The sequence below is a fragment of the Lepisosteus oculatus genome, chromosome 11 (genome assembly GCF_040954835.1).
Source record: "Lepisosteus oculatus isolate fLepOcu1 chromosome 11, fLepOcu1.hap2, whole genome shotgun sequence".
In the NCBI taxonomy this organism is placed as follows: Eukaryota; Metazoa; Chordata; class Actinopteri; order Semionotiformes; family Lepisosteidae; genus Lepisosteus; species Lepisosteus oculatus.
Window position 1 is genome coordinate 21,446,174 of NC_090706.1, and position 14,583 is coordinate 21,460,756.

At 35.5% G+C, this 14,583-nt stretch overlaps 1 protein-coding gene across 1 annotated transcript in view; it reads left to right on the plus strand.

Annotated features, from left to right (window-relative positions):
• The first annotated feature begins 937 nt into the window (after positions 1-937).
• The window catches only part of LOC102685527 (adhesion G protein-coupled receptor E2-like), a 79,069-nt gene continuing 65,423 nt past the window's right edge, over positions 938-14,583 (plus strand). Inside the window, exons 1-2 of the mRNA XM_069195755.1 lie at positions 938-1,028; positions 1,191-1,268. Coding sequence (XP_069051856.1) covers positions 1,007-1,028; positions 1,191-1,268 — 100 coding nt within the window. The 5' untranslated portion in view covers positions 938-1,006. The remainder of the gene's footprint in view (positions 1,029-1,190; positions 1,269-14,583) is intronic.

Below are 14,583 nucleotides of genomic sequence, written 5' to 3' on the forward strand. Positions count from 1 at the left end.
TGATTATGCTGAAATAAACTACTTATGTACAATATGTCATGCCCATGTTGTGATGAGTTATGCAAGTGCATTAGATGTGAAGTGTAATGTTTTTGTGATGTATTCAGATGTACAGAAGCACCGTGTGTCCTATATCTCCTCTGGTGGGCAATAAAGTTTATCTTTTGTAAGTTATAATTCACATCCTAAGTGTTATTTTTATTAAATATCATGGCAATCCCTCTGAAAATATACGGATGTTTCTTTTTTTTTAAGTTTAAAGCAGTACACATGCAAGATTCTGATAATCTACTTAGGTGAACCCATACACCTGTGAGGAGTCTTCCCTTTGTGTGCAGGTAAGCTGTCCTGTGTTTTGCTATACTTCCTGGGAGTAGGTAACCAGGAGTGTATGCCCCTCTGTTGTGCACCTTCCTGCTGATCCATTTTCTACATATCTTTTGTTCTACACTGAAGTCTGTATTGCAGACTTGGAATTACATTACACAGCTGGGTCTCTGTGTACCTGATGTTTGTGCCCTCTAACTGAAGTATTCTTGTTATTTCCTACAATCTTGTAGCATGCTCCATGTGTTATGCTGCAGCTTTTGTTAAGGAAAAAAGCTATACTTCCTGGGAGCATTAATATTCATATTTATATTAATACTTCAAATTAAATCAAAATATATTAGTATTGAATTTTATTTTGCACTTTTTGCAGTTTAAACTTATTTTACTTTTAAAGTGTCCATTTCGACCATTTAATTTAAGTTTTGATTTAAAATATTCACTTTAAAATGTCTATCCATAATTTGTAATTCAACAGAAATGGACATCAGAATATGGTAGATACTTTTGCAACGAGTGGCAGTTCATCACAAGACACACATAGACATTTTGAAACACAGTTGTGACTCAATCCTTTCCCCAGAAAAAAGGAAGGAAATAAAATAATGTGCTGACTTCTGAGTATGTGCTGAAGAGACACTGTTCCTGTATTACGGTTTAACATCAAAACTGTAAAAGAATGTTGACTGTCTGGATATCAGGTAGGAAAAAATAAAGTACATAATTTAATTACCAACAATACTAAATATACTTATTTATTTTTGTAAATCTCAAATAGACAAGTGTCTTTTTGAATAATTTCATAAGCATTAAATTGTTGGTACTATAAGAATTTATTTTATCCTTTTCTGTTTCTACCTCAGCTATTGTTGGCAGATTCTTCCTTGTTGACTGTAGTTGTCCAAGTGGATTTACTGATCTCTCTAATGGGACATGTACTGGTAAGATTTATTTTTTATTTTACTAAATAGTAAAATGTTAAGTTAAATAATCATATGAGATATAAATAATAATATAAAATGTTATTGTTTTATTGTTACTTAAATATTATTATTGTATGTAATATTTATAATGATGCTAAATAACTATCGCATACTACTGCAGTGTATCACTACTGCAGTAATGAACTTCATTCCTGGAGGACTGAAGTGTCTTCGTTGGTTAACTTGTCTTATTAATTAGATAATAGCAGAACTTCCCTCCAGTATAACAGCTATTAACAGGTACCATTCTTAGAAATCTTTTTAAGTTCTCATTTGTGGGGTACAATATATACACTGTCTTTGTGATGAAGGGTTGTTTCATTTCTTCAGTTCTTGATCTCCTATGAGGTCTTTTACTTTATACACTTGCACTATTTATTCACATTTTTCAAATCACTTACATCCAGTTCCATCATTAGCATGCATTATCCCATAATAAACATGATTTTTATTCATTTTTTAGGATATTTAAACCTTGTACACTGGATGTTTTAGTGTTTATTTTGACTTTATCTTTATATTTACTCCATTGCACAGCTTGTGTTTCTTAAACAGTGTGATTCAAAACTGTTAGAGGTATGCTTCCTGCAAAGCTACATTTGTGAGTGACCTTCTTTTATTTGCTTTCTCATTCGTTTGTTATTCATCAATTTTTGAGTTTCAGAACTTTTTTTATTCAGGAGAATGCCTGTGAAATAAATTTCACCTGATACAGTGTCATTTTCAACTGTATCTGTTATATTAACTGTTATGTTAACTGTATATTATCAATGGATCAACCTGTTCAGACAGAAATAGCTGCAAGTTTAGGAAAATTGCCCCAGGTATGAGTGTGTGCATGTTTGTGTCTCTGTGTGCCCTGTGATTGACTAGCATCCAATTCAGGGTGTATCCTGCCTTGCGCCCTTTGCTTACCAGGATAGGCTCCAGTTCCCTTACAACTGTGTATTGGATAAAGCAGTAAGAAAATGGTTTGATAGATATAATTTTCATTCAAAGCAACAGAATATTAATATTTTCTTTCCAAATTTTGCATATGAGAAGAAGTATAGATGTGAAGAATCTCTTCCTGTGAGGGAACCTTCCTAAGCGACTTTAATCTAAGTCTGCTCACTCAAAATCAGAAATGACTACATTTACACCACTGCTTCAATACAGTACTACTATTCTCTTGAAAATGTAAATTCTACCACACTTACACATCTTGCCAGAGACCTAGCTTGTGTCCATTCTACATTTCCAAAATAAAAAATAAATCGATACCTTTACTGTTGACATTTTGACTGTTGAACCTCCCTCATTTTTAATTATTTTTTGTGCGTTATTAACCATGTTTTCTACATGTTGAGGACTGATTACTATTTTTGTTGCTGTGGGGTTGCTAAACAGGTTTGACTGTGCCTGTGTTCAAGAGAGGGTCCTAAGTATAGAATGAAATTGAACATTTCCTGACTGAGCTCTGGGCAGTTAGCCCTACCCAAATCCAACATATCACTGGGACACTCTCCCCTGGAGATGAGTCAAGTGCTAAAAGGGATTAAAAAAGACCTAGTCAGGGCAGAGAAGAAATATTTTGGAGAAGGAAGTAAAATGGGAGAGACTGCAGCAATTGGTCCCAAGAGGTCTACACTTGGACACCAGGGACTGGGAGTAGGGGAGGAAGACCCCAGAATTTTCTTCCATCCCTCTACAAAAAAATGGACTTGGGGACAAACAGGGTAGAGGGGGGGAAATGAGGGACATGTTGTTCAGGACACTGGGACAGAGAAGGATGCCGGTAACTTGACTATTTCGTCTCTGGGATATTAAATTTCATGCTAGGTTTCCTACTGGAGCTGGTTCAGGAGAATAATGCTGCTGGACTTTTCTTCTTTGACAATGGGACTTAAATTCAATTTATTTTTATAAAGTGGCTTTCACAACAAGGTTGCCCCAAGGCACTTAACAAAGCAAGTGACCATATTGTACATGTTGTGAATACAGAACAGAAAAGACTAGAAGATGGAGGAGAGAACCAAAAACTCCTTAGTAAGAGGGGTCCTCTAGGGGTCCAAGGTCAACTGGCTGCCCAACCCCTTTGGGCATGTTAACATAAAACGCAGTATGCGTAGTGCATCATACTGCATTTTAATTGAATTATGATTATAGTATCCGGAAGCACCTTGTAAAACCTTGTTAAACCACCAGGTGGTTAACAAAAAGCTTAACGTCTCATGTACAGCATTTGAGCATTTGAGCTGTCGCCTTAAAAACATCCACTTCCGAACCCCAGTGGCAGATGGACACAAATTTGTTTTCTAATTAAGAATTTAAGTTGTATACTCTTAAGACTTTGAATAATGTTAAACTGTATTACAGCATGTTAAACATTAAAAAGTCAGTATGTTTTCAAAAAGCAAGATTACTTTTGAAAAAAGTACTCAACCTCCCACTTTCATCATAAATAATTTAATTATTACTAAATATTTTACGCATCAAAGTCTTTTACTTGGTAACTTATTGGGTTCTGGTTTTAACATGCTTGTTCTAACATTATTAAGCTTATATTGCGTTATATAATAGAAGTTATAATGTTTTATCCTTTTCTTAGAATACATAGAAAGAACACAACTTGCTTTTATTGTAAAATGATATATGTTGTAGTGATTTAACATCACTTGATAGTTATATGAATATGGAATTGTGTAACTAAGCAGCTAAAATATCACAGGTGGACATTTCGGAAACATGTTGACATTTTTTTCTTTTTAAAAAACTTTTCTTGTCCTTGTAGCAGTAATGGACAAAGTACTGCACCCAGTGGTTCAAAGCGCGATTGGAGAATTACTTTTGGTTTGTTTCTGATAAGGTGAAGACATACAAATAGTCCACTATTATAGCTTGTTGTTGGCTCTGGCTTAAATATGTGTATCTGGATAAATTAAGTGATGGTATTGTGATTAAGGATTTCTTTGCGAAATAAAGCTAAACAAAGGAGGGAAGAAGGGTTATTTTTTACAATTGGCACTCTGAGATTCTGACTGATTTAATTTCCCTCATTTAGCTGAAACAGCTAAAGAAATCATGCAGTAGTTAAAGTAAATGAACAAGTAATAGGTTTAAACCTATTTCTTTTTCCTCAACAGACTACACATGTTGACGCAGCAACCTACCTGAAGTAATTACAGTATATGTATTGGAAGGCACTCTGTTTTATTAACAAAATCTCCAACTCAAACAAGTGTTGTACAGTGATATAGACATGGGTAATGTCATCTCCATTAAACAATGTGCTTATCACACAAATCCTGCTTAACTAAAAATTAGACACAAGAAGAGTATTATTGGACTATGTTGTGAGGCTCTGGTGGAATTTCTCTGTAAACTGAAGAGTTATAGAGGAGACACGTTGTGTATCGCCTCTTTTTACACTTGTAAAAAAGAACATTCTACTCAGTGCGCGGTGCACTGTTATTTCAATCACCTGCTAATTCATTTCACACCACAGGAAAATAGGAGAATGTAATTGTACTGTATCTGTACAAAAAGTATGTCGCGTTTACAAAATTAAAGTGTTTAAAATGTTAATTAATTTTTTTAAAAAAATTTAATAACTAACACAATAATTCTAATATGATCACAAGGAAGTGTATTGCATGTCTAATGGTCTAACCCCTTTACTCCCATTTTGATTACAATCGCAAATGTGTGTATAATTAAATGCCTTTATTGATTCACAATCTGACAATGCAATGTCAAAAAATGACTCTGAAAAGTTACATGAAGCTTGAAATTATTATTATTAAATTAATACTGTTAATAATGACCAGACACATCATTATTGTTTCAGTGGTATATATACGATTTCATTTTAAGGCTTGAGGCGTCTGTTAAATTGCCCCACTGAATAAAGTGTTTTGAATTAAACCAGTAGGACAGCTGTTAAGCATACTGTAGTTTTTGTTAACACAAGACAACTTTGTCACCTTGAAAAAAATAACCTCGGGCACTTTTTTCTCCCCCTCCCCAACCGTATTCTACTTGTACATGAGAATATACTATAGGGGTATGTACGAGTAGGATAGGGTTAGGGGGGAAGGAAAAGTGCCCGCGGCCATTTTTAGTCACTGACAAAGTTGAATTGTCAGTATGCTTAAAAGACTTTCTGCTATCTAAACCATTTTTTACAGCTTTTCAAGTCACGCTATGTTTGAGTTAAGCAGGAACACGTCATTGTATCTTATTTTATTGTTTCATTTTTTAAAATAAATATAAGGTAACCAGCAATGAAATGTACTGTTTTTTCTTCACACATATTTCCATACTGTAGTTTGAGTTTTTGTGTAAGCTGTAAGTTCTTTTTATTTCTTAATTAAACATTTGAAACAGTTTAATTTTGTAAATGCAACTCGCATTCTTAAACCGTGATAAAGTTAGCTTGAAGTTCAAAAACGATTTTGGCACTTCTGTAGCGTTTTCACGAAACCTCCTAGAGTTGCGAGAACACTTGCTTTATGTATAGTACATTGTGAATGTTTTCATAGCCTCCACTTTTTCGTTTATATGCCATTTGTTTTACCACTCACAAATATTCTTATGTCCATAGTGTAACACATACGGCCACCATTGGTTGTGAGAGCCGGCTTACCAGCGCGGAGACATCACTGCCCTTCCCTGTGAAATAGCAGGGCCCGCAGCTGTTGGGCTGATAAAAGATTTCCCTTTATCTGGGTCCCTGTTGAGTGATGCCAGAGGCCCGGGTTTGAGTCCCTAGCGGTGGGGGGCTGATCTGAGGTGGCAGTGGTGAGGGTGCATACACAGAAAGCCTTCAAACTAAATACATTTTAAAGACCATAACTTGTAGAAATTTCCACAACCCCTACATAAACGTAAATCAGTGACCTAATTATTTATTTCTGACACTCAGGGTTTTGAATTATGCCTAATTACGCACTATCTGGAACACTGGGGGACCACTATATACATACATACGTTCACAACGCGAGAAATACTGCTCAATACAGTTTCATGCGAAATACGACCATAGGAAGCAGAACAGGACAGTCTCCAATTATACAGTAAGCACGGGAATAAAGCTTTGTTTGATTTCTGAAACCCTTTCTTTATTTCCTGTTTTCATTCAGCAGGAAAATTCCCATTCTTGACTCAACAGCTTTTTAAAAACAGCACCCACCATGTTCAAATTATGATGTCCATGATTTTATACACAGAAGATTGACACAGCTTTGGGTTGTGAATCTCTCTTTCTCGTGGTTTTATTGAATGTGGCACTGTGCTACCGGAGTCAACAAGCATACTTTTAGAATTTGATTAAAAAGGAATATAATATGGAATCGCGTATCTAAAGAAATTAATTACGATATAATTATATTCATGTACCGCAACACAAGAATAGTACATGCTGTACATTGTCTGTTGATAATGTTTCTGTAGTGCTTTTTCAGCACTCTACATGTGACCTTGCTGGTGGCGCTGTGGGTTAGGTTCCTGACTCCCATGTTCCATGGTCTGTGATTGAATCCCACTGTGGAACTATGACTCTTTTTAACAAACATTTCTTTGAAAAAATGAAACGTTTCCCTTGGTCAGAGATGAAATAAAATCTCACTCGCACCAAACAAATTTATATTTCTAAATATCACAACATGATCGAATTTAAGTCTTTTTAATAACAATGAATAGTCAACTAGGCGTTACAATATAAACAATTATATTGATTTAAATCGCAAATGCGGGTTTAAATATATGTGTTTTTTAATTCACAATCAGACAAATGCAACATAAATTGATATCTTTGTCTTCTAAGTATCTTAATAAACTTTCAGCATAGCTTTCTCCCCGTTTAGATTTATTTTTCTTGGGATCTTGGGATCAAACGTGGAAAGATTAGATTGTAATCGTTTTTATTTTTTAAATACATTGCAGAGTTAAAACAAGTTAAAGCCTTGATTTTATATATCACCTTTAAAAGTTGAATCTCAAAGCAATGTAAATACCCAATACCGATTGTACCCCTCTGTCATGCTACTAAAGCACCTTGAATTGAATTGAATTGAGGGATAGACATGCAAATAAGATACACTCCACAGACATTCACAACAGCGACATATCATAAAACGTTTGCACATATACAGTAGTTAAGTTATTACTTGGTTTTCAAAGTGCAATGAAATACAATATTGTTGTTGTTGCTGTTATTGTTGTTTTTATCCTGTAAAGCGTTTTGAGAAGCCACCTTTAAAGGCGATATACAGATGCAGCCATTCAAAGTGAGCGGTACAGACACGTACCGCAGGTAATTGGCTGCGGTGTCGCGTATCATGACGTAAGATGACGCGGGGTACCGCGGTGCGTGATTGGTTGACCGACAGGGGCACTCGTGGTCCGTTGGTCTGTCGTAGAAATTTACTGTAAACGTCTTTACTGTGCCCGTTGTAGATATTGAATTTTACCACTGAAGGGAAATCTTAGTAGCTGAGCATAAAAAGAATAGGAGCATACTGTAACGCGTGTGAAGGTTCCTGCTTCTATTGTGTGTGTGTGTGCAACAGAGTAAATTTTTATAGAGAAATGGAGGCTGGACAGTATGCGTTACAATATAAACATTTATATTGATTTAAATCGTGTTCTGATTTAAATCGCAAACACGTGTTTAATTATGTGTTTTTTAATCATAATCAGGCTAACGCATTTCTACATTTTCTGTATGAACCAGCTTAGAGGTTCATACAGAAAGACAGCTTGTGTTTAAATTGAGTGTTAGGTAATTTATGCTTCTAAAGTCCTGGTCAGCATTTATTATTGTATTGTGCTGTAAACTTTTTCTGTGCCTAGTCACATTATTTTATAGCGTTTTTATTGCGTTATTAAATCCGGTGGCACTATGTGTTAGTTTCCTGACTCCCATTATTTAAACTGCGACACTGATCATTCATCTCTAAATAAACTTTATTTTATATAGCGTTTTAAGCGAATAGGTAATTAGATTGCTCATAAACCTAATCGCTTTTTCTACATAAACACAGCGTGATTGCTCTCTGAAAATGCTTTTCCTTTATTTTTAAAGTAGCTCAGATTTCAACTATAGATCGTATTATAATAAACTTCCTTGGAAAAATGTATTTTATGTAAACCATGTTTTCTATTAATTCATTTAGGGCTAAAATACGTTCATTGTCTTCCAAACGAGTCGAGTTGACATTGGAAGCCTGCCACACCCGGACTGTTAAACCAACGCATTAGCACGTCAAAGCCCATTGAGGGTATTGAGCCAGTATTGGCTTTAGTATTCCTCCCCTCTCCCCTCAATTCAATTCAATTCAAGGTGTTTTATTTGCATGACAGATGGGTACAAGCAGTGTTGGGTATGTATATTGTAACGCTTACGGCAGACAGGCACTGTGTAAGTGCCGGCGCACCAGAGCAGCGCACCGAGGGAGCGTCTGCATTTATAACTTAGTTTTTAAAATTAGTCAAGCAATATGAAGCATCTCCTTTTACTTTTAAGTCCCTTAAATACATTGAGCACAGCTTTCTCACCACTTAAGATTGCTTTTGATACCATCCTTACACAAAGCAGAAGGGAGATCTTAGTGCCTGAGCATAAAAAGAATAGGAGCATACTGCAACGCGTGTGAAGTCCATAAACGATATTAATTTTGGAACTTAAACATACAGTATATGGCTGGTCTCGGTACTTTAAAGAAAACATACACACCATTATTCCATTTCTCCCTAAACATTTTAAGCATCGAAGTCTTTAACTAACGCGATACCGGAGTCAACAAGCATACTTTTAGAATTTGATTAAAAGGGAATATAATATGGAATCGCATATCTCAAGAAATTAATAACGATATAATTATATTCATGTTGCAAAAGAACTGCAACGGACATAAAAACTCCCTTGCTTTTAACAGAGCGTTCCATAATTTCTAACTACGAAAATGCCAGGTGAAAGGATTTGTAAACATAGTTTGTTAAAGCAAGTCAGTTTTTCCGCAACACATAAAAGACATTTTTCCAAGAAAGTTTAAACTTTGTCACTAATGAAACCACTAAATAAAGACATAAATATAGAAATCTTAAGATTTGTTTTATTTAATGTTGGTAGCAAGATGAACTGTCAGAGTGTCTATTTTGTTGCAGAGTTGCTGCAAGATGTTAACAGTGAAAAGGGTATTTAGAAATGAGTTATTTCAAGATGAAAATTTTCAGAATAATTGCAAATCTAGCAGGATAGAGAAAGCACAGAAAACTGGTAGTTAGATTGATCAGATTAGTATGAAAAGTCATTTAGCAAAGGGAATGAGAAGAGTGACAAACTAGTATACTTTAGATCTTTTTTTCTGAACCAGGGAAAATCTGATCATGTTTCCCTATAACAATAATAAAAAAACTTTATTTGATATATCACCATTAAAGGTGGCATCTCAAAGCAATACAGTAGATGTAAAAACAGATAAAAGGACCACAGATTACAAAGTAAATGCATATAAGAAAGACAAGCAGTTAGAGGTGCTACCAAAATTAGAAAATGAAGCAGATACAGACACTAAGTCTTCTGAAAAGAAAGGTTATGAGGTTAGATTTAAACTGGCCCTGGTGTGTGTGTGTTTGTGTCTGTCTGTCCTGTGATGGACTGGCGCTATGTCCAGGGTGTATTCTGCCTTGTGTCCGTCGCTAACTGGGATAGGCTCCAAATCCTCTGTACTGGATAAAGAGATTAGAAATGGATGGAAGTAAAGGCACTGTGTGGATGGAACTATACACAGTGTTAGAAACCCACTATGAAATGGCAGCATCTCACTGAGAATAAAACATTTTATAGTGCTGGCTTAAGGAAACAGCCTTTCCACCTCTCTTGCACATCAGTATCCATACCTAGTTATTTAAACAAATTGCCTCTAATTATAAACATCTTAATATGCTGGCTCTGTGGATCCGCATCAGCTATGTTTGCCCATTCCTTCAATTCATGTGCATCCAACACACAGTTCAATGCTAGCAACTACACGAAATCTAAAATATGAGCTCTACTTGCCACTTACAATACCAACAGTACCAGCTAACTTTAGTAGTGACATTTTCATGGATCTTTTTAACAATAAAATTTACAACATCAGACTTCAGACACAATTAAACAGGCCTCAAAAAAGTCTGGTACAAACATTTTCAGCATGGAATAAACCTTTACTTTAATGGTATAAACCTTAAATGGATTCATATTCTCAATAAGATTTGGTGCTCAGTAACATGACTTAGAAAATGACAGAAGACATACGTATCATGCTTATCCTTCTTTTTTCATAATCGTAAACTCCTTAAGGCAGTTACATTTTCTCTGTTCTGACCTGGAGTTACAGAGAAATTTAAATTCTAATAAGACATTTGTAATGAGGAAAGTCATACCAATCACTCATACCAGGATTTGCAATTACAATACAAATACTTTCTTTCTGTATGTGTTTATTTTGCAGTTTGAGTCTATGGCATTCCTTTGGGGGTCTATACTCCAAGGCATGATTTTTTTATGGGAACATGACATTTTTTTAAAGTCTTTTAATGCAAGCTTCATATAAACCCTTAGCAGTGGTTACTGTCTGGAGCAGGTACTTGAATGGCACAGATTCATTGAAATGATTCAATTTCTTTTGAAAATATTTGGGATAATACATATTCCAGAAATCACAGCCGTTGAATAATCCAGAAATTAATTTCTCTCAGGGTGTATTTAACCCCTCGTGGATGGCATTGTATGAAATGAGTTTGTAGTTCCCCATTTGCCTCTATTATGAGATGCTGTGGACACTATTTTATACATTTTAGGAGTGTCCATAGGAAGGTATGTTCTAGAAAGAGTGAACTTCTGTTTTGCCATTATTTTTAATAGGGGCGTTACATGTTTACACTTGGTGCTCCTACTAGAGGAGAGGATATGATTAATCTAGGCTTATCACAGAAACTGAAACACATCTGGTTGGTGAGTCTACTGTGGGTAAAATGTTACTGGTACTGCATGTTGTAAAGCTCGGTATTTTCTCTCTTGGCCTGACTGTTTTTAATGTCTGAGTGTTAGTTGTTGCTGGTAAGGGAACGGTAGGTGCTGTGATTGACACAGTCAAAGCCTGGTACAGAGATACCATTGTAGCTATTTGACAGTATTTTAGATGCCCTTAGTTAAAAGCATGGGAGGAAGTACTGCCAAGGGGAGGGGGGGGGGGCAAGGATTTTTTCTTTGAATTTGTGAGGTTATTTTTTGTTATATTGTGTTTCAGAAAGCAAGAAAATAAAATGTACTGTATGATAAAAAGAGAAAGAGCTGGAGTACATCCTCAGATCAGTTTGCTACCAGCAATCAAACCAAAAAAATGGAAAGAATTGTCTCCTCCTGATTGGAACCTTTCTTACTGTCTTATAATTTATCAGGCTACCTTTTAATTTCCACTGAGAGAAGGAAGTCACTTGTCATGCAGCTATTTTATTCTTCATTGCACAATATGCTCTAAGTTAGCAAATGAAACATGAACACTTATTGAAATAAATCAAGAATACGATTAACATGAATGTATAAACATCCAAACTATACTTTATCACATTTAATTATTGGGTAAGCTTTTTATTGAGCCAAAATGTTATACAGTAAATGTGTGAACATCTGTAAAATGGACAGATTTATATTTTTCTCTTTTCTGTTACCTGCCTGACAGCATTTTGTATCCCATTCTGTATATTACTGAAAAATATTAGACCCAACCTAAAGAATTCATGGGGGTAGTGGGACACAGTACTGCAAAGAGTCTCCTAAAGGGACAGAGCTATTAGTACTTATGTGTTTGAGTCTGGAGAATATAGTAAACTCTAAACATTAAAGGAATGCATGGAATCGGAAAATATAAATTGCATAGTACACAAGACTTAACTGGTTTTATTCTAGGAAAGCAGACAAGACTGAGTCATGGGACTCAGAGGATCCAAGGCTAGACTGAGTATAATAGGCTTCGGGCTTCTATTGTGACATCTACTGTAAATTACAGAAATGTTTAAGGTAAACAAAATAAAGTAACTAAAATGTGGTCTGAAATCACCCCTTTAGACACCCCTTTTACTTCACTGGTGTCAGATATGAAAGGCAATAGTCTCCCGTTCTGTCTGCTGTGTGTTGCAGCAGAGGGACTCCCTGCAGCTGAAAGGGGCAGAGTAACTTGCATGCCCTCTAGTACAGTTTACACATGCACGACTTTAAAAGCTAGCAAGACAGGTTTCGATTCACATTAGCTGGCGAGCCTTGTTAAAAAAATGAATGATAATGTACAGATGCAGCCATTCAAAGTGCGCGGTACAGACACCGCAGTACAGATACCGCAGGTATGATGACACGCGATACCGCGGTACGTGATTGGTTGACCGACAGGGGCACTCGTGGTCCGTTGGTCTGTCGTAGAAAGACTTACTGTAAACGTCTTTACTGTGCCCGTTGTAGATATTGAATTTTACCACTGAAGGGAAATCTTAGTAGCTGAGCATAAAAAGAATAGGAGCATACTGTAACGCGTGTGAAGGCCATAAACGATATTAATTTTGGAACGTAAACATACAGTATATGGCTGGTCTTGGTACTTTAAAGAAAAAAATACACACCAGTATTCCATTTCTCCCTAAACATTGTAAGCTTCGAAGTCTTTAACTAACGTGATACCGGAGTCAACAAGCATACTTTTAGAATTTGATTAAAAGGGAATATAATATGGAATCGCGTATCTAAAGAATTTAATAACGGTATGATTATATCCGTGTACTGCGGCAGGACTGTGTAAGGCTGTTTCGCCAACCTGATCATGTGAGCTGTCTTGTAGCCTACTGGTCTAGGTGTGTGACTACCAACTGGCAGGTTGTGTGTTTGAATCCAGCTGGTGCTGGACTTTTCATTTTTATTTATTTATTTTTTAATCGCGTAACATAAACATATTACCGTATGCAAACTGTACTGTATACAGTATGTATATGTATATTTAATGTCTTAACTGTGCCCGTTTAATTGAATTAAAGAAAATTATTTAACACGAACATTAAGCTGTTTACATCTTCCGCCTGAGAACAGTCACCCGTTGCTACCCAACGCAGAATGGTGATTGGCTGACACTATCTGACACCCCTCTGATTGGAGAAAAAAGACGTGCTGGTGTGCTATACACACTACCAGGAAGAGGATTTCTTTCTATTCAAAACGTGTATTTTAAAAGTTTAAGAAGTAAAAACCTTACAGCGTAGACAGATTTCTAAACTGATCAGGATCGTTATCTTTGTCTTATGCATAATAATGTTCACCGCTCTGTCCAGCAAATTAATAATAAACTTTATTTTATATACCCTTTTAAACGAATAAGTAATTAGATTGCTCATAAACCTAATCACTTGCTTTTTCTTTTTATTTAGGCTCAGATTTCAACTATAGATCGTATTATTAATAAACATAATAACAACCAACCAACAAAAACAACAATATAAACATAATGGTGGTGCAAGACCTTCCAGTTTTATTTATTTATTTTTTAATCGCGTAACATAAACATATTACCGTATGCAAACTGTACTGTATACAATATGTATATGTATATTTAATGTCTTAACTGTGCCCGTTTAAGTATTGAATATTCATATCTAATTTTACCACTGAAGGGAAATCTTAACATAAACATACAGTATATGGCTGGTCTCGGTACTTTAAAGAAAACATACACACCAGTATTCCATTTCTCTCTAAACATTTTAAGCATCGAAGTCTTTAACTAACGCGATACCGGAGTCAACAAGCATACTTTTAGAATTTGATTAAAAGGGAATATAATATGGAATCGCGTATCTCAAGAAATTAAGAATAATTATATTCATGTTGCAAAAGAACTGCAACGGACATAAAAACTCCCTTGCATGGTTTCATTTCGACCAGAATCGGTCTTGAGATATTTTTAACTTGATTTACAGTATTTGAGAGGTATGTCTTAACACCGATACTACAGTGCTTAAGTACTGCTCACGTATATGTTTCTAGGTTTATATTATGCATTTCATACGGTCAAATTACTTTTGAGCAATAGGAAGCGAGAAACGGTATGCGTTTTACTTTCGTTTTGTGCTGGGACCCGTGGATTGATTAGAGATATCAAGTACATACAAGTCATTTTTTAAATGTTGTAGTTCGTCTTGAAAAAATGTTACGAGTACATCATCTATCAACAATTACAGCTTGTACGTGTCAACGATTCAGCCATAT